Source organism: Lactuca saligna, chromosome 8, assembly GCF_052625555.1.
Source record: "Lactuca saligna cultivar CGN05327 chromosome 8, ASM5262555v1, whole genome shotgun sequence".
Lineage (NCBI taxonomy): Eukaryota > Viridiplantae > Streptophyta > Magnoliopsida > Asterales > Asteraceae > Lactuca > Lactuca saligna.
The window spans coordinates 257,938,076-257,958,626 of NC_136424.1; the positions used below are offsets into that span (position 1 = coordinate 257,938,076).

Below are 20,551 nucleotides of genomic sequence, written 5' to 3' on the forward strand. Positions count from 1 at the left end.
TTTACCATCCAGGGAAGGCCAACGTAGTGGCCGACGCCTTGAGCTGAAAGGTGTCAGCAGCCCATATCAGAGACTTATGTTTGAGGATGACAGTGATTACTCCATTGTTGGAATGAATCAGGGAGGCTGAGGTTGAGGGCCTCAAGGAGGAGAGGCAGAAGTGTGAGAGGATAGTAGGCCGAATAGCTTTGTTTGATTATGATAGTCGGGGGTTGTTGACCCTTCATGGGAGAGTGTGGGTACCGTACGGGGGCGGAGTACGGCAGGTGTTGATGGACGAGGCTCATAAGTCTCGATTTTCTATCCATCTAGGGGCAACGAAGATGTATAGGGATCGTCGACCCGATTATTGTTGGCCCTGAATGAAGTGGGATGTTGCTTGGTATGTAGAGAGGTGCCTAAACTGCAGGAAGGTCAAGGAAGAACACTAGAGGCCTCATGACAAGATGCAGCCGTTAGACATTCCCGTGTGGAAATGGGAGGACATCACCATGGATTTTATCACTAAGCTTCCCATGACCGCACGTGGGGTGGATTCGATTTGGGTGGTAGTGGATCGTTTGACGAAGAGTGCTCATTTCATACCGATCCAGGAGAGCATATCAGCGGAAAAGTTAGCCGATATCTATGTGCGAGAGATAGTCGCACGTCATGGAGTGCCGGTATCAGTGGTGTCAGACCGAGACGTCCGTTTTACATCCAGATTTTGGAAGCAGTTTCATGACGAGATGGGTACTCGTCTCCTTTTCAGCACCGCTTTCCACCCCCAGACGGACGGGCAGAGTGAGAGGATGATTCAGACTCTCGAGGACATGCTCCGAGCATGTGTTCTAGACTTCGGGGGCAGTTGAGATACGTATCTTCCGTTAGTGTAATTTTCGTATAACAACAGTTATCATGCGAGCATTGATCGACCTCCCTTTGAGATGCTCTATGGGAGGAAGTGTAGGACCCCGATTTGTTGGGGCGAGGTCGGTCAGAGGGTCATTGGGAGAACGGAGGTGGTGCTCAAGACGACTGAGTTGATTCAGCATGTTCGTAGTAGACTGCAGACTGCGTAGAGTCGGTAGAAGAGCTACACCGATAGGAGGCATTCAGATTTAGATTTCCGGGTAGGCGACATGGTCCTTCTGAAGGTCTCACCTTGGAAAGGTGTCATCAAGTTTCGGAAGAGGGGCAAGCTGGGCCCCAGGTTCATTGGTCCTTTCAGGGTTTTGGCCCGGGTGGGTCGGGTTGCTTATCGGTTGGATCTTCCTGCAGAGCTTAGCCAGATCCACAACACTTTCCATGTGTCTCAGTTGAGGAAGTGTTTGGTGGATGAGTCGGCAGTTGTTCCTTTAGAGGATATTCAGGTTGATAGCGGCTTGAATTATATTGAGAGGCCGGTCGCGATTCTGGATCGGAAGGCAAAGACCTTGAGGAACAAGGTAATTCAGCTAGTGAAGGTGCAGTGGGAGCACGGGAAAGGGTCTGAGTGGACGTGGGAGGCTGAAGATGAGATAAGAGAGAACTACCCCGAGTTATTTGCAGATTCAGCAGTAGTAGACTTCGAGGACGAAGTCGGAGTCAAGTGAGGGAGAATTGTAACGACCCATCTCTGGTATGTTGCTTTATAGTATTTATTTTAGAAGTTTGTAGGGGGACTCGACGAGTCTATGTCCCGACTCGTCGAGTAGGGTCGTGATCATGATCAGCTTATGGGTTGGCAACTCGGCGAGTCTATATTCGGGACTCGGCGAGTCGGCCTGCCAGGTAGAAACCCTAAATCCCCGGGTTTGCACCCTATTTAAACCATCTTATGAGCCCCAAACTTGTCTCCTTCACCCTAAAAGCTCCATTTAGCAAACCCTAATCATTCCATTGTGTATTTGAGCATTCTTTGTGTAATCTTGAAGTTTTGAGGAGAAGGAGAAGGCTAGATCCAAAGAAGAAGAAGAATATCCAAGTCTTTGTACCCATTTCAGAGTATTTTGAGGTAATAATCGGTTTCTTCCTGTGTTGATGATTGATTCTCCTTTATAAGCATGTTTAGCACATTCTTTAGCTTGTTCTTAGTGGAGAAATCATATTTGATGGATTAGCTTTCGAATCTAGCCGTGTTTCAGTTCGAAAAACGTAGATCTATCAACTTTATGGAGCCATTTTGCATATTAGCCCTAGATCTACTCTTCCAAGTGCCTTTCTAGCCTTTATATCCTTTTGTATGCTTGTGTACATGTAAAGTTGGGAACTTTACATGGTAAACCAGCCTTAGGAACTCAGATCTATATATTAAATGCAGTGGTTTTGAGTAGAATCGAGTTTTTAGAAGCTGCATGCATGAGACTCGGCGAGTCGTTCTTTGTACTCGGCGAGTCAAGTCGCGAGTCCCCGATTCTTCCCCTTGGAGTGATTTCGAGTGGGGACCAGTGATTAGTGGAATGGACTCAGTGCGTTAGAGGTTAGACTCAGTAATGGAGGGACTCGACGAGTTGTTCATACAACTCGGCGAGTCCAAGGCAATCTTCTTATGATTCAAGAACAACTCGTCGAGTTGTTCATACAACTCGGCGAGTCGGATGCAGATGACCTGAGTGTTGGAATAGAATAGGAACTCGTCGAGTATATGTCATACTTGACGAGTAGCAGCGAGCAGGGTTGATAAGTGAGAGTAAAGACTCGGCGAGTTGGTGGCAAAACTCGGCGAGTCAGGTCAATTGTGAGTTGACTTTGACCAGGAGAGTTGAATTTAGCCAGGGGTAAAAGAGTCATTTTACCCAATCAAGTTATTAGTATTTGATTGAGTATATTTGTGGAATTGTAGTCGGGGAGATACCGGAGCAGTAGCAGACAGTTTCCAGAGCCACACACTCGACATCCAGATCATGAGGTGAGTTTCCTTTTCAATAGGAACGGGTCTAAGGCCACAATGCCGGCCTGTTTAGCTAGTATTAGTTTCCGGACTTCGGTCCGATGCAGATTTTAGTATGTTTGATGCCTTCGTGGCTCAGACATGATTTCTGTGTTATGTGTTCCGGGTTACAGCCCAATGTAGTATGTTATTTATGTGCTCATGATTAGTTGATATGCTTATGTTTTGCTATGTTCAGTAGTTCCAGACTTCTGTCCGATGCAGTCAGTTGCGGACTTCGGTCCGATGCAGTTAGTTCCGAACTTCGGTCCGATGCAGTTAGTTCCGGACTTTGGTCCGATGCAGGAGGCAAGGCCTCAGTAGTTCCGAATTTCGATCTGATGCAGAGGGCAAGGCCCTGGTTAGTTTCGGACTTTGGTCCGATGCAGTTTCCGGACTTTGGTCCGATGCAGTGGGCAAGGCCTAGTATGTGTTTATATGTATTTTATGGTATGTGGTAGTTTGGGGGAGCTCACTAAGCTTCGTGCTTACAGTTTCAGTTTTGGTTTCAGGTACTTCCGCAAGCAAAGGGAAGAGCTCGGGTTGATGGCATCGCACACACCACAGCTTCAGTTGTCCTGGGAGTTATTTATAGTTATTCATAGATGAGATTTGATGCAGTATTGATACAGTTTACTCATAACACTTGTTATTGTTTTTGAGATATTGACGTACGAGTTTTACCTTATGATATTATCATTGTGTTTTTAGTAATTATTAAACAAAAAAATTTTGGGTCGTATTTTGGGATGTTTCAGATTGGGACGCTTTGCTTAATAATGATGTTATAAAATTCTACTAGATAATTCTTAGAGCACTCGATTTCAGATATTTAGAATTTGTAATATACTAATATGGAAATTCAGCCGTTTCAATATTTTCATGTGTATAAGTTTTATTAGTTATAATTCGTGTTTGTGTGGATTCTTGGCCACACTAAAATAAAGGAAGATTTTTGGTGATTTTATTGTCAACAAATCATTTTAGTATAATGAAATTTACAAGATTATCAATGAAGTTCAAAGGATCGACCAAATGGAGGGATTGTGCTCATTGGAGGGTCTTAAGGGTAATAACCCCTAACGAGGTTCCAAGGCGAAGAACTCGTACCGGGGGTCTCACTACCCAATCATCAAATAAGTAGACAATGGGGGCTGCCCACAGGGTACGAGGCACCTTGCCCCGTAAATTTGCTTTACTAATCAAATTATTTTGGAAGAATATTAATTTCAAATTATGTTTCGTAATAATTATTTGAAAACATATGCTTACGAAATATAATAAGCATTTAATGTTGATAAGAATTCAAATTCCTAAAAATCTCTAGTTCTTGATATCTTATCAGTGTCTTGATATAAAATTGTTCCTTGAATGTTCATTTCCATAATCTGGATTTCATGATACCTAAAAATAAGGTTGAAATATCATAGTAGTATTCTACATGATCCGTCAAGTAATCATGAAAACCTCTTGATTCCATAAACCATATTATATTCCTCCCAAACCACAACAAGTACACTCAAATAGTTATATTGGGAAGAATAGCAACAAAATCCTATAAAATTCATATCGAGTTGTATGCCAAAAAATCATTATCCAAATTGACTTCAAAAACATTAAACAATGTCCTTTCTTTTATAAAAAGAATATTACAACCTTGAGTTTTTCTTGTAAAGCATATTACTCTTAGGATGGAAGATATACGTAGAATCATACATCGAGCGGAACATGTCCAACCAAACAGGAAACTGAAGTGTTGCGAATACAATGACTGGTATGGCAGCTAATATACCGATAATGATTGGTACCCATTTCAACCCGTTACGGTATAACACAAAGAAACTTGCAACAAAGGTAAGCATCATGGCTGCTACAGAGATGAAGAGTGTTACTAAACCTATGACTAGTTTTCTGGGTAATGAGTATAGGAAATCACGTTGAGCATAATTAGATGTGATTATAGACAAGAACACTAGAAGTGAAGTTGAGGAAGAGAATAAGGAAATTGCATCTGCTATTATAAAAACTAAGAAGGTGGGTTCATGAATGAAGATAGGAAACCCGTCTTCTTGGTCATATCCTCCGGGAATAGTAAACGCAACTGCAAATGCTACAATGACAATAAGTGTTGCAACAACCATAGAACCTTTCATCCACTTCAAACTGCCCGAAACTAGATCTTTGTTGTTCTCAAAGAATAATTGCTAGGCCGTTTGGCCATCTTTGTTCTTATGTTCCCTTAGAGGAGGTGGCAGCATCTTCTCCACATCCTACAACACAAATGTTTTAAACAATTATAACCCATTAAAATATCCACTTATTTTATCAGAGTGTTGGATAAAATCATTTCTCATGATCCATATGTGATTTGGTTCAAAAGTCATTTGAAAAAGTATTTGATCCCTTGAACAATGAATGAGTCTAGTGTAACTTCAAACACCCCTTCCCTCATATCTATTTACCCCTTTTAAGGAAACAATGAGTTGTATAAAAGTTTGTTTGGAAAACATACATGGAACCATAGTAAATCTCGTTGCAACAATAGAGATACTCTTGACTGGGTCTGAAGTTTGACTTTCTCTATAGTTAGCCCAAGTAAATGAAGTATAGTATTTTCCTTTTTGTCTGTCCATGAAGCTATCACATACTTCCTTGAGCCTATCTCATACAATAGATTGTAGATACCTTGGTGACGATGCATAATAGCTATGTGAAATATAGTGTGTCCATCATCATTTGGCATCCATATTACATGGGGATAGATTCGGATGATTTCAATAATAAAACATGTGTTGCCAACTGCTGCAGCATTAAATACTATTCCGGAATACTTCTGAACACCATCCTCAACGCGCCTGAATAATATTTTATCGATGACATGCTTATTGAATTTAAGAGTACTTTTCAGAACCCTTGTTAGCAAATTCAATGCTTGATGATCCTTTTTCGAAATTCTCTTCTTCATACGTAGTTTAGCAAAAACTGAAAGAAATAAACAATTAGAAGCCTACATAGTAATGGTAGTTAGAAGGTCTATAAATATAAAAACAATGACTAGCGGTATAACTTACTTGAATCAACGTTTTTCCAAATTTTAATTGGTTCTTTTTTATTAACTGCATCAACCTTTCCAGACAAAGCATCAAGTATAAAATGACTTTCAGCAGGTGCATCCATGATTTCAGGGTAGTCTGTCAAAATTTTTACTGCGATATCTACAAAACATTTGAAATCATTTAATAAAGAAAATGATATACATATACGACAAACCAAAGTACCAAACAACATACAAAACAACCCAATGATATTTAATGCAAAAATATAATCATACTTACCAAACATATCGGCAGTTACACAATGGTTAAGAGTAAATATTCGATCTATATGTGTTAAGCTCTTCATCTTCTCAGAAGCATCATAGAGATACATCGCCATGTTATGATTTCCACAGTAAGTACTTGCAGCTAATGGAATAGACATGCCTTTGTGCTTTTGTAGCAATATGTCAACCATTTTGGGACTTCCACTTACAGCTGCTGCGAAAAGTGCATTATCGCCACCTCTATTCTCAAGCTCCAAATCCTTTTCTTCCATCCTATTAACTAGATTCTTCAAAAATTCTTCAGCCAGCTTTGTCGGTTCTGCTGATGCTGCAATATGAAGTGCTGTCTCGTAACGATCAGTGATAGCAAATCGAACCAACTCTGGGCGTTTGTCAATGATGGCCTTAGCAGCTTCCCAATCACACGTAACTGATGCTTCGTACAGAGGAAGCAATATCTTGATGTAATCATCTCTACTTCCTTTCATTTAATGAAAAAATAGTTGCTACTCAATTTATAATAAGATCGAGCATATCCTTAAATTAAGTTGACTTTCGAGAACAAATCACATTGAGTATATTAGCGTAAAAATGTTTTGTGTTCGTTTTTATTTTTACATATTTGTAATAAAGGTTACGTATAAGAGAAAGAGAAGTTGTGTTGTTAAAAAGTCCATGTTTATGGTAGATTTACCGTGGAGTAGATCTGTACGAGGTAGATTTTGTGGACGAGGGTTAATATCATGCTCCTCGTTTATGGTATTGAGGTCATTGGTTGAACCAGGTTCTGGTTTTGACTCCGACATGTCAACTCGAGTGCTTGAAATATTAATTTTGTGTTGCTTGCTCTTGTTATTCAGGCTATTGGTGCTCGTTGGATTCATCTGAAAAAATGAAACTGTTGTTTTATACAGATAAATGGTACATCCATGAATCCTCAAAATATAACAAAATTGCAAAAAAAAAAAAAATGGTCTTATAGTTTGTCATTCTCTTAATCCCTTATGTTAGGGTCCAAAAGTTTTAAAATTAGGAATGTAGTCCATTTGCGATTAGTTTTCGATCAAATCAAGATCAACGATTTTAAAAAGTGGTCCACAGACACATCAATTAATTTTATTAACAAATTCTTAATTATTCATCAAGTAATTACTCAATAATACTAAAATTTTAATTAATTTAAGTAACTAAACATTTCAAAACAATGAAACATCAAAAAAATACTTTATTTTAATCTGGATTAATATATATATATATATATTTGATTTTAAAATATATTTTTATAATAAGCAATAAATAAATGAAATAAATTAAATTTTGAAATAAAAATAAAACTAAAGAAAATAAAATTACTATGTTTGCAAGTCTAGTAGTTTTCAAAGATATAATCGTACGGTGACATGCAAATGTAAACCTAGGTGTCATGCAATTCTATTTATGTGCCTTTTTAAATGGGTTTGCATGAGCGGGGAGGCTTTTACCCCTTTTTTATATTTTTTTAATGTTTTATTTAAAAACTCCAAAGGGCCCACACCCCACCCTCACTCCTTTCTCCCTCTTCTCCCCCCTCCGTTTTGCTTCTCCGACAACCACCAACCATCACCGCCGCCACTCAAGCAATGACCACCGATTGCAGCTCAACATCATCAAGCGTAAGTTGAAAGTTGAAACTGCAGATTGTTTTGGATTGTTAAGCTTGTAAGGCTACATTAGAACCACCAACAAACTTCAAGCATGTGAGAAAATATTTGTCGTATTACACTACACCTTACAACAAACTTCAGAGCTTACGAGAACGGAAATTTCTCATGGACAAAAAATCTAATCTAATACACATTGACTTTGTCATTTATTTGTCCTTGTGCCTCATATGCATATGTAATTACATTACGATATCCACCTCAAACATTCAATTATTTCACATATATAAGTAAAAAAGAGAACTTACTTCTTGAGGAAACTTGCTCATATGGGATTTATCGACGACTTCAACTCTTTTCTTCTTCCTCCTTTAATAATAAGTTTGCAAACCAGCATACACAAAGTCGAGGAAAATTATTTCTAGGGTTTTCAAATTCGACAGTGTTAGCCCCTCATTTGTTTACAAATGTCCATTTTGCGTACATACATAACCAGTCACAAAGACATCATAATAACCAGTAGCATTAGAGGGGGGGAGTGACGCCGGTGGTAAGGGGAGGAGGAAGGGTTTGTTTGTACTCTATGCTGAGTTTTTCTCCAGTTAAAGGGGATAAAGTCGCCAGTGATTGGCGTTGACTTTAAGAAGCAGTTGAAAGTGAGGGGGTGGGGTGTGGGTTGTCGGGTGTTAGACAATTATTTTTTATTATTATTTGATAATATTATATTGTGAAAACTGTTAAACCATCGATTTGCTTCTGATTTCAAATCAGTTGTTTTCCGAAAATGTTGTAAGATCCGTTTAGTCGTTATTATTTATATATTTATTATATTATTCAACATATTTCTAATATTTTAATAACCATACAAAGACGAAATTACACCATGGGTTCATATGTTTTGACAAAACACGCTATTTCATAACAACAATCTTTTTGACAAATTTTGCTTTGTAAAATAACTTTTGTATCATTTTAATTTAATTTTTTTTTTTTTAAATGTTTTATTTTTATTTTTTATATATTATTGACAAACACTTCATGAATAGTCCCTAAGGTTTCTAATTAACTTCAAAAGAAATTTATACAAAGTCGTTGTATTTTTCAAATTTTATCGTGGTTGGTTCTCGCATGAGAAAACTTCTCTACATTTATTATTTCCTTTTGTTATTGTGGAAAGCCTTTTTTTTTTTTATTAGGGGGATATGTTGCAGAATATTTATATAGGACAATGTTATAATAAGGATCCCTATATTATACAACAAATAATAAAAAACGTATAACTAACACTCCCTTAGTTTGAGCATGAGGTTTACAAATGTTCAAACTATCTTGAAAGTCTAAAAATAACCGATTAGGAATTTGTATCGTAAAAAACAACCGAACTTTGGAAAATCATGGAATCGGTGACCGAGTCAGAAGCAGCCTCACATGACTAGTGTAACAGGAGCATTTTTTCGCCTCAAGAAAGGAGGGAAAATGTTTGGTATTGGTGATGACATTTACAATACTATAATATGATGGTTGTAACCGTCGTAAAATTTACATGAACAATGCGATTTCAGTGATAGGAGATTCAACATCTTTGAGATCACCAGATAGGTTCTTGAGAATATGATAGAACTCTGTAATAGAACTTGCACCTTTCTTTGTATTTCGAAATTGATCATGTAATTGCAACATTCTAGACATTTTGTTGTTCCTAAAAAATTTCTCAAATTTATCCCATAGATCTTTGGCAGTGCAATCATCATTAGATATAATTTTTAATAAATTAGGATCTCCCGATTGGTGTTGATTTGCCAAGGATGTGACCATAGCTTAAAGTTCAATGGCACATGTTGGAGAAAATCTGACGCCACAACTTATATCGAGACCCATCCACACTTAGTTTAAAACTAAATTGGTTGTACATTTTTGTGTGAGAGAGTACACGAGATTCACCTTGGATGGGGATGAAGTAGAGGAAGAACCAGGAGTCAACATTCGAGGCTAGTACCTAAAAAGATGGAAGCAGAAGTGTTGAATTCTATCGGAGAAATCAGTTATCGACAAAAGAAACTTGATGGGCAGCAGGAATGGAGAGTGACCAGAATATGATAGTGGACATGAGGCTGGGATGGCATCTGTGATTGCTTGGAGCATATGAACCGGAGAAAACTGGTTGATAAGGAGATTTGCGATGCAGGTAGTGGATATGAGACCAATAGAACATAAATAAGAAAAAAAAATTGAGTGGCTTAGGGAGTTCTAGCGGCAATAGTAAGATGCATGGGATTATTAGGGTAAAAACCCTCTGTATACCATGTTATTATGGAAAGCCTCCTTAATTATGGGAGATATATTATAGAATATTAATAAGCAAGAATGTTATAATAAGGTGCCCTATATTATACAACAAATAAAAAAAATCATACAACTAAAATTTTTAATAATTAAATTTAACTAAAGCTATTAAAATACAAATTAAATAACCCCCACCCGCGGGCTCACATATCTCTCTCTCTCTCTCTCTCTATATATATATATATATATATATATATATATATATATATATATATATATATATATATATATATATATATATATATATATATATATATAAAAGTGTTTTTAAGAACTTCTAAATCTTTATTGCTAAAAATTTAGGGTTTTGATCAAGAATAGAAGATAATGGGGACATTTTCTTAATCAATTAGTTCTGTAACAAACCCGACGTGTGACACACCATCCAAACCACCCACTGTGAAAGCTTTTTTCGGTAATCATGTTGTATCAGATCATTGATTTGAGGAAGAGAGGACCATCTGTAATTAATAAATGGAACCTCTATAAGAACTCCGACTAACTTGCAACACGATACACGATTTCAACAATCTTTAATTTCACAACATTTAAATAAACTTCAAATTCTTGTTGGATTTTAAACTTCTAGGAATGTTCTTGATACAACTTCATGTGGGATATGATTAGAGATGCACATAAAAACCTCTTTCACTATTCAAAATCGGATCCAATCTGAAACCGGATTGGGTTAAAACTGGTTTTGACCAAACCGGATTGGATCGGATTTAAAACCGGATTTTCAATCGGATCGTAATCCTATATCCCAAATCGGATTTGATACCATATTAGCTAAAACCGGATCCACATCCGCCCCAAAATCCGCTTAAAACCCACTAAAGTCGGTTTTAAACCGATTTTAAATCAGATTCGGATTTTGGTTGGAACCGGATCAGATTTTGACCAGATTCGGATCGGATTTTGACTATACCGGATTTTTTATGACGTAAGCGAAACCGGATCGGATTCGGATCCAGATCAGATCAGATCGGATTCTGGTTTTGTGCATATCTTATATAATCAACTCAGGACACCAACGAGATAGAATTTAGATCCAATTTGTAATTAGCATGTATGTTCTGGAATATCTGAAGATTCACTCTTTAACAAACGCTTTGAATTTAGGATGTAATCTCCATATCCAACTTTATAGAATTGTAGAAGATATATTCCCTATTTCAACCATTTGTTTCTAAAATATACAACATATCAATTTCGATAAAAAAAAAAAAAAAACTGTTAAAAATACACATAAATCTACATTCTACACAAATTAAGTATGAAATAAAAGGGGTTTATTAATATATGATCTGTAACGTTAGTGTTGGAGTAGTGATCAGTTCAATTATCTTTCAAACTGTGAGGTAAGTTCTTTCACTATTCGTTTAGGTTGAAGGCACCAAAGCCGATCCATTTTTTATGTTATGTACTTCATGTAGGACCATTATATGGCTAATTATTATTTCCATATGTCAACATATTTTGATGGTTGGGTTGTTGCATAACGCCAAAAAACCCAGATGGTTGGGTTGAGGTACTGCTTCATGCGGTGGGCCTACAAACCTGGATGATTGGGTTGAGACTCCATGTAAACAAATCTGAATGGTTTGTTTGAGACTCTACATCAACAAACCCGGATGGTTGGGTTGATGTTATGGCCAACAACCCTTATGAATGGACCGTAATTGTATTTATGGTGTGTTGGGTATTTTGGGAAACTCACTAAGCTTGAGCTTACAGTTATGGATTTCTTGTTTTAGGTACTTTAGATGATCGCGGAAAGGAGAAGGCATGATCGTACACATCTTTTACAGTTTTTGATTTCTGCCTTTTTGGATACTCTGATTTTTGATACATTTGTATTAAAAAGTATGTTTGTGACTTGGGTTTTATTAGAACAATGATTTTATTTGAATAAAAACCAAAAAAATTATCGTGATTTTTGGGATGTTAAAAGTTGGTATCCAAGCCCTAGTTTGAGAGATTTGGATGAACACTTGTATGATTACAGATTCAAACTATGGATCCACAAAATGTTTTTCAAAGTTTAACCTTAAAAGAAATGACAATAAGGATGTGATGTGTACAATCAGCCAAATCCAAGGAAAGGGGTTCCCCTAGATACCCACACTTGTTTTGTGTATTGATAGAATTGCATGCTAGTATATAGGCTAATGATCTTCAGGAATTTCATGATAGAATTGCAGGTTGTATGATGATTGATAGCTTAGGAGAGTTCCTTGTTATGCTAGATGGAACAGACATTATTACTATGGTTGCTTAGTGTGTGCTTGCTTTGTGCTTTGTATGGAACATATTGATGTGAGTTAACTATTAAATGAATATGTTAGGTTACATGTTGCAAGTTAAATAAACTTTGTGTGAAGGATTTGGTCCTATTACACAAATGTTGTCTGAGTCCAACCATCACAGGGTTGAGTCTTTTAGTCTAAGATTATTTAAGTTTTGTTGCATGTGATTGTATTCAAGAAGTAGTTAGATGACATTAATAGGGGCCTTTTAGAAGCTGATAACAGGGTGAGGTAGGGATCCTAGGAGAGCCTAGGAAGTGCTTTAATTCAAATGGTGCAATGTTTAGCAGGTTTTGGGAGTATCATTATGAGGAGGTGACTTAGAAGATTCAGGATGATTCTTAAGGAAAGTATGGATATGTGTGGAAGGTATTATTAGGCCCGTACTATTAAACGTACATGATCCATACTCGAATCGAGAAAAGTCAAGAGGATTCTAAGAAGCCAATAGATGATTTATGTGCAATTTTCTGTATAGTGGGTAAAGTATGATCGATTAATGGTGATAGTTTTGTCTAGTCTAATAAGATGTTGATGTTTGGGGGGAAGTAGAGCCCTCAGAGGTTTATTCAGATGACACAGGGTTACGCAGTTGGATTACTACTAGAGTTTCATGGATATTCCTGGAAGAATTGACCGATATCGTTGGTTGAATAATTGATAGCCTGATTGCCAAGTTCGAGGAGCGGACTGCAGCCTTGCATATTGTGTGTGAGACTACTAAGGGGACTATAGGGGAGATCTTGATGTGGGAACATGACACAGAAAGAGAAAGAGGGCTCATGACTCAACATTTTCATCGATTAACGAAGAGTTTGAGGTTGCTAACCTGGGTACTGGAAGTTAGGGGGACTTTGTTATATGTGGAAAGTGTGGAGAGAAAAGGAACATCGTTCGTGATTGCAAAATGGGTCAGACGTGTTTTCGTTGTCACCAGTCGGGTCATCTCTAACCTAACTGTTATGCATGGGCAACGGAGGGAATGCAAGCCCCAACTCCCATCATCCGGCAGGAGGTCATGGTTGCATCGCAAAATATCGTAGGTATGAATTTTGAATTTCAGTTTGACCTAGAATGGATATGTACTTGATTAGTGTGGAGCAAACAAATGATAATTATTATTATTATAGTTATAATTTTAGAACTATTATGTTAGTATCTGTAGGTTTTAATTGATCACGGATTCAAACTTCGGGGCGCTTCATAAATCATAAGCTAAGGGGAAGCTTCATGAAGGGTTGGAATCTATGTTGTTAGGAAAGTTTCTGACATCTTCATCCAAGGTTCAGGATTTTCTTACAATTGTTGGTTATTATTGAAGAATTCTCATATGCCATTTTGCAAACTGAAAGTTGTGTTTAGAAAGTACCTAGATGAACTGATTTTAGGCTTCGATGTGGAACCAAATGAGTTTGATGGTTCCAACATGATGGGTCGGAGGAAGTTGCAGTATAAGTTCATTGGATTTTTGTGTTCAAGATTGTCGAGATCTTTTATGGTAGAAAGGATTGAGGGATTGATCAGAAGCGAGTGCGGGGTGAGTTATTGTAATATTCTTGTTTTTAGGGTTGTAAACGTATTCCTTGCGCTGGAAGCTTCTAGACAATATCATGTTGTGTAACAACCCAATTTTCACGCCCAAAAATTTCATTTAAAATAAGTTGTTTGTAAAATATTTATAATAAAACATCATCCAATCATATCATTTCATAAAGCATATTTCGTGTTTGAAAACCCAAAACATGAAAATAATAATAATGTCAAAGTACAATCCCAGAACATCTCATAATGCGAAAATCAAATGTGTGTGTGTATGATGTGCCGCTACCGTGCCAGCTCCTTCCGCTTCGCTAAAGAGGTACCTGAAACCAAAACTGAAAACTGTAAGCATGAAGCTTAGTGAGTCCCCCCATCGTACCATATACTATACATTCATATCACATACATACTGCCAGGCATTTCTGGTGTGCCCGACCTACTCGGTACGGCCATTCTGGGGTGCCGACCAACCCGTACGGCCTTTCTGGGGTGCCGACCTACCCATGTCAAGCCGTTCTGGGGTGCTGACTACCCTTCGGTCCTAACAACTGAACCTCGGGGACTATTCCACCCCTACTACTACTATCACATATAACATAACATAAGCATATTATCAGACATATCTAGGGTGCCTGAACTACCCTTCGGTCCTAACAACCGAACTCGGGGACTAGTCCCCTCCTACTACCTCTATCGCATATAACATAACAAGCCAGCATGCAAACATATCATCACATACTGTCAGACGTACCTGGGGTGTCTGACTACCCTTCGGTCCTCACAATCGAACTCTACTACTATCACATACAACATATCATGCTAGCATATAACATATCAGGTAGTAAAAAAACCTAGATGATATCACAAAGACAATCATCTATCATACGTCTCATACTGGTGGGACGGCATTGTGGCCTTAGACCCACTGCTAATGGAAGGTAATTCACCTCGAAAAGTAGCTGCTGAAAGTCTACTTGCTAAGCACCTGACTGCTGAATCAGTAATCCTCCAACTATAAATCATAAACATAGATTAGCTACTCATATACACCCTTAGGTAAGATGACTTGTAACAACGTAAAATTTCCAATTTAATTTTTCATTTTCAAACCACAAAATGTATAACATATCAAGATCTCAAATCCATAATAACAGTGTTTTCAAAACAAATCCCAAGATCTCTCTAACATGAAGTCCATCGGTGACGGTGTGTACAAGTCAAGCCTTTGCCTTCCCACGGTCCTCGCTGGTACTTGAGACATCAAACACAACAACTGTAAGCATAAATGCTTAGTGAGTTCCCCAAAATACCATATATCACAAATACGCCACTCAAGGCTAAACCTGACCCTCCGGTCAAGATGTCTCAGCGGGACCCTCCAGTCCCGCAGCTCGTCGGACCCTCCGGTCCAGTCATAGCTCGTTGGGCCCTCCGGCCCGGTCAGAATCGTTGGACCCTCCGGCCTGGTCTATATAACCATACAGCATACAAATAACACATAGCACCAAATCTCTTAGACAACACATAAACTCATACATAGCACATGAGATCCTTTGGTCAACTCGAAATACCTACTCAAGGTAATGAATAGTGAGAAGACTCACCTTGCATATCTCGGTAACTCGTAAATCTCGTAACTACTAGTGCTCGATCTCCCGAGCTATCGTCCTCCTACAACACAAGCATATCTCTACTTAATACCACCTTGACCCTAGCTGACTAACACTACAAAGTCAAACTAGTCAACTCTGGTCAACGGTCAACGGTTGACCCAACTCGTCGAGTCTGGCGTGGACTCGCCGAGTCCCTACGGGAACCCGATCTTTCTGAATGTCTTCCAACTCACTAAGTCACTAACCCGACTCGGTTACTCAGCCCCTGGTTTGTAATCACTGAACAACCCGCACCAACTCACCGAGTCTGGGAGTGGAATCGGCGAGTGCATTCGATGCACATCCCCAAACGACCTTCTGAGGTCAGATCCACTCTACTAACTCATAGATCCAGTCCTCTTAAGCTTATTGACCACGTAAAGTCCAAGTCTTGGTGCTCATTAAGCATCAAATAGCTCATTAATGGTGTTTTAGCCTCAAATACATTGATCCCAACCCAAAACCTCCATGGATGCATATAAAGCTTGGGCAAAGAGGTGCTCTGGACCTCTATGGGTCCAGATTCAGAGCCATAACTCGCCAAGGGACCATGAGGATACTAGATCTAGCCACAAATGGGTTCAAAAGCCCTAAATCTATATGAACATCACAATAACAAAGAAGAATTCAAAATGGTACCTCAATTGTGATGTCCTGGACCTCAGTTCTTCAAGAATCCACCCCTTTCTTGCTTCCTCTTGGCTAGATCTCCTCTTCCCTTGCTAGACAATAACTCCATGATCAACAATGGCTCCTTCCCTCACTTGAATCACTCAAATGCTCTAGGATCTCACTCTGGGGACTGATAATCGCAAATGACGGCCATTAGGCCCTTTAAATAGGCCTCAAACCCGAGAAATTAGGGTTTCATTAAACAGCGCAGACTCGCCGAGTCCACCAAGGCGACTCGCAGAGTCCGGGCATCAATCCGGGTGAAAAATCGCGTCTCAACGCGGCGAGTCTACGCACCAACTCGCCGAGTCCTTCCACAAAACTCAAAATAAAAAGAATAATTAATATACCTGAAATCCCGGATGTTACATGACTGACCCACCCCTGGTCCAAGGCCAACTCCTTGGTCAAAGTTAACTTCCAGTTGACTGGACTCGCCGAGTCATGGCACCGACTCGCTGAGTCCTTCTTCTACTAACCCGGTCCTACTCTACAAGTCCCTTTTCCCACTCACTGAGTCACCCTTAACTCACTACTTGGGATGATAGAACCGGCTCCCGATCCGACTCGCCGAGTCCAAGAACACCTCGTTGAGTCCATACGAGCAAACCTCCCACTCGCTTCCAAATCCTCACCAGAGCATCCTTTATGAGGATTTGGGTTTCTAGGACTATTGCAACATGTTAGATTGCTAATTCCGCGTGCAAATACAAAGGGTTGGACCTTCAACAGCTATACCCCTCTTACTTAGTAACTGTTCATCTGACTCGCCGAGTTTGAAGAAAAACTCATCGAGTAGCACGCAATCTTCATAGGACTCGCCGAGTTGTTCATCCGACTCGCCGAGTCTAAGGCCATCTTCAAAGAACTCGCGGAGTTCCACTTTGGGACTCGCCGAGTCCCTTGACCAATTTCCCATATAGACCAAATCTAAGACATGCAACGCTTCAAAACCATAGATCTATGTTCCTAGGGCATGCTTATCACGTAAAGTTGCAAACTTTACGTGCATGCATGGCCCTACAAGCTCAAAAAGGCAAATCTAAGCTCTTTATGAGGTCATACACTCAGTGGGGACCTCAATCACTTCAACCACATAAACTTTATGCTTCTAATACGTCCACAAGGTCTAGATCTGAAGTTCTTTCGGATCATTAAGCACAAACACATGGAGTTTGGTGTTTTAGGGCTTGAAAACCACTAATTAGGGACAAAAATGGTATCTAATGACCTAGTGATCAAGGTAGGAACTTTTCTACCTGAATGGAAGCTTCTCGCAGTGTAGATTTCGGATATACTCCCCTCCTTGCACTCTTGAACCTCCTCTTTGTTCTTCTAAGCTCCAAACTTCCTTCACTAAGCAAAAATCACTCACAAGAACAATATGGGGGCTAGGGTTTCACTCTACAACTCTCTGGAAGTGTTAGGGACAAGGGAGGCCGAGTTAGAGTGCTTAAATAGGGTGCAAAGACTCGGGTTAGGGTTTTTTCCCAAACAGGGGCTACTCACCGAGTCCAAGGCTCAGACCCCGCATCTCATCTTGCTCCTACTCGGCGAGTCGGTCCTTCAACTCGCCGAGTCCAAGGCAAAAATGCATGAATTAAGAATTATTAATTAGAAGAAATATGTACCGGGAACCAGGTGCTACAAATCTCCCACTTATTTTAGACTTCATCCTCGAAGTCTGCTGCTCGATCCTAAAACAGCTCAGGTTAGTGCTCCGTCATCTCTTCCACCGGCTCCCAAGTTTACTACGATCCTTTTCGGTGCTGCCATTGCACCTTTACGAGTTCCGCCCTCTTGTTCCTCAGATCCTTCGACTTCCTGCCGAGGATTGCCATAGGCCACTCGATGTAATTCAGGCTATCATTGTCCTGAATATCCTCCAAAGGGACCACTACCGAGTCGTCCACCAAACACTTCTGCAACTGAGAGATGTGGAAAGTATTATGGATCTGGCTGAGTTCTGCTGGCAGATCCAACCTATATGCCACCTTGCCCACCCGAGCTACAACAATGAATGGCCCGATGTACCTTGGGCCCAACTTGCCTCGTTTTCTGAATCGAATGACGCCTTTCCATGGCGACACCTTCACAAGAACCATATCCCTGACTTGGAATTCCATGTCTGAACGGCGCTTGTCGGCATAACTTTTCTGCCGACTCTATGCAGTCTGAAGCCTGATCTGAACTTGCTGAATCTTCTCGGTTGTCTTGAGGACCACTTCGGTGCTCCCCATGACCCTCTGGCCAACCTCACCCCAACATATCGGGGTCCGACACCTCCTCTCGTACATCATTTCGAATGGATGTAGATCAATACTCGTGTGGTAGTTGTTTTTGTACGAGAACTCAGCTAAAGGAAGATAGGTATCCTAGTTACCACCGAAGTCTAGCATGCATGCAACATATCCTCAAGCATCTGGATGGTCTGCTCACTCTGACCATCTGTATATGGGTGAAAGGCGGTGCTAAAATGCAGACGAGTACCCAACTCGCCATGAAATTTCTTCCAAAACCTGGAAGTAAAACGCACATCCCTATCTGAAATCATGGATACTGGCACCCCGTGCCGCGCCACTATCTCCCTGATATAGATGTCGGCCAACTTTTCGGCCGATATGCTCCCATGAATTGGAATAAAATGGGCGCTCTTGGTCAATCGATCCACGATAACCGATATCGAATCCACTCCTCGCGCGGTCTTGGGAAGCTTTGTGATAAAATCCATCATAATATCTTCCTATTTCCACAACGGGATGTCCAACAGCTGCATCTTTCCGTGTGGTCTCTAATGCTCGGCCTTGACCTTCTTGCAGGTCAAACACCACTCAACGTACCAAGCCACATCGCGCTTCATGCAGGACCACCAATAGTCTAGACGAAGATCCCTATACATCTTCGTCGCCCCGGGATGAATAGAGAACCGGGATTTGTGTGCCTCCTCCATCAGAACCTGACGCACGCCACCATGATAAGGGACCCACACCTTACGGTGAAGAGTCAATAACCCTCGGCTATCATAGTCGAAGGAGGAAACCTATCCCACAATCCGCTCACTCTTTCGATGCTCCTCCTTCATAGCCTCCTGCTGAGCCTCCCGAATCTGCTCCTACACCGGAGTCACTACTGTCATCCATAAACAGATATCTCGGATCGGCGCTGCCTTACGGCTAAGCGCATCGGCCACCACATTAGCCTTCCCAGGGTGATAAAGGATCTCGTAATCGTAATCCTTTACCACATCCAACCACCGATGCTGCCTCATGTTTAGATTCGGTTGATCCATGAGGTACCTCAAACTCTTATGGTCCATGTAAATGGTACATCGAACCCCATAGAGGTAATGACGCCAAATCTTGAGGGCGAACACAACAACCCTCTGCATCATGTCATGCGTCGGGTAATTCGCCCCGTGATTCTTCAGCTACCTCGACGCGTAGGCGATGCCATTCCCTTTCTGCATCAATATCATGCCCAAACCTGAGATGGATGCATCGCAGTACACAACAAAATCCTCTATGCCCTTAGGCAGGGCTAAGATTGGTGCCTCACACAATCTCTGTCTCAGTGTCTTCAACGCTGCATGCTGCTTAGCCCCCCAATGAAAAACCTGATGGGTTTTGAGCATTCTAACACTTCCTATGTGTACATGCAACCCTAATAAACCTTGGATCTATGTTTGTCTAAGAGACATGAAAATAATTATTTTTCCAAGGTTCATATCCTAACTAGCATGGCATGAGGAACATGAATCAAATAAAGCTAGTAGAAATACTTACCTTGTAGTAGTAGTTGATTGCTTGGAGTTTTAGAGCCTAGCACCAATAATGTGAATGCCTCAAATGGAAATCACAAATCACCACAAACTTGGAACTTTGAGAGAATAGTCACTACTATTCTTGAAATTGGCCCTTACCTCTACAAGTGTCAACTAGTGTGATTTCAAGAACCAAATCCTCCTTTATATAGTGCGGTGGATTAGGGTTACATCCATGTAGACCCTAATACCCATGTCTCTTCATTTCCATGAGATCCATGGGTTAAAGCTCCATGGAGTATCCATGGACTTTTCCATGCAAGTCTAGCCCATTCCAAATAAGCATTAGCCCACACTATATAAATATAGAAGCCCATATTTAATTAGTAATATATTTGATCTCTAAATTAATCGTAGATTAATT

General features: G+C 40.0%; 2 protein-coding genes across 2 annotated transcripts; both read right to left on the reverse strand.

Annotated features, from left to right (window-relative positions):
* Positions 1-4,539: 4,539 nt before the first annotated feature.
* On the reverse strand, positions 4,540-5,031 carry LOC145010626 (ankyrin repeat-containing protein NPR4-like). Its single transcript, XM_078969146.1, has one exon. It carries the CDS (start codon positions 5,029-5,031, stop codon positions 4,540-4,542), a length of 492 nt encoding a protein of 163 aa, XP_078825272.1.
* Positions 5,032-5,119: 88 nt separating this feature from the next.
* LOC145010627 (uncharacterized) lies at positions 5,120-6,700 on the reverse strand. The gene is made up of 4 exons (XM_078969147.1): positions 6,226-6,700; positions 5,962-6,105; positions 5,576-5,872; positions 5,120-5,160 (listed from the first exon to the last, which is right to left on the reverse strand). The coding sequence occupies exons 1-4, from the start codon at positions 6,698-6,700 to the stop codon at positions 5,120-5,122; spliced, it is 957 nt and encodes a 318-aa protein (XP_078825273.1).
* Positions 6,701-20,551: the final 13,851 nt, after the last annotated feature.

Coding starts and splice junctions, on each gene's coding strand:
- LOC145010626 (XM_078969146.1), bottom strand. CDS start 5,031: ATGGTTGTTGCAACACTTATTGTCATTGTAGCATTTGCAGTTGCGTTT.
- LOC145010627 (XM_078969147.1), bottom strand. CDS start 6,700: ATGAAAGGAAGTAGAGATGATTACATCAAGATATTGCTTCCTCTGTAC. Junction 6,106..6,225: donor TGTAACTGCCGATATGTTTG/GTAAGTATGATT, acceptor AATGTTTTGTAG/ATATCGCAGTAAAAATTTTG. Junction 5,873..5,961: donor TTGGAAAAACGTTGATTCAA/GTAAGTTATACC, acceptor TATTTCTTTCAG/TTTTTGCTAAACTACGTATG.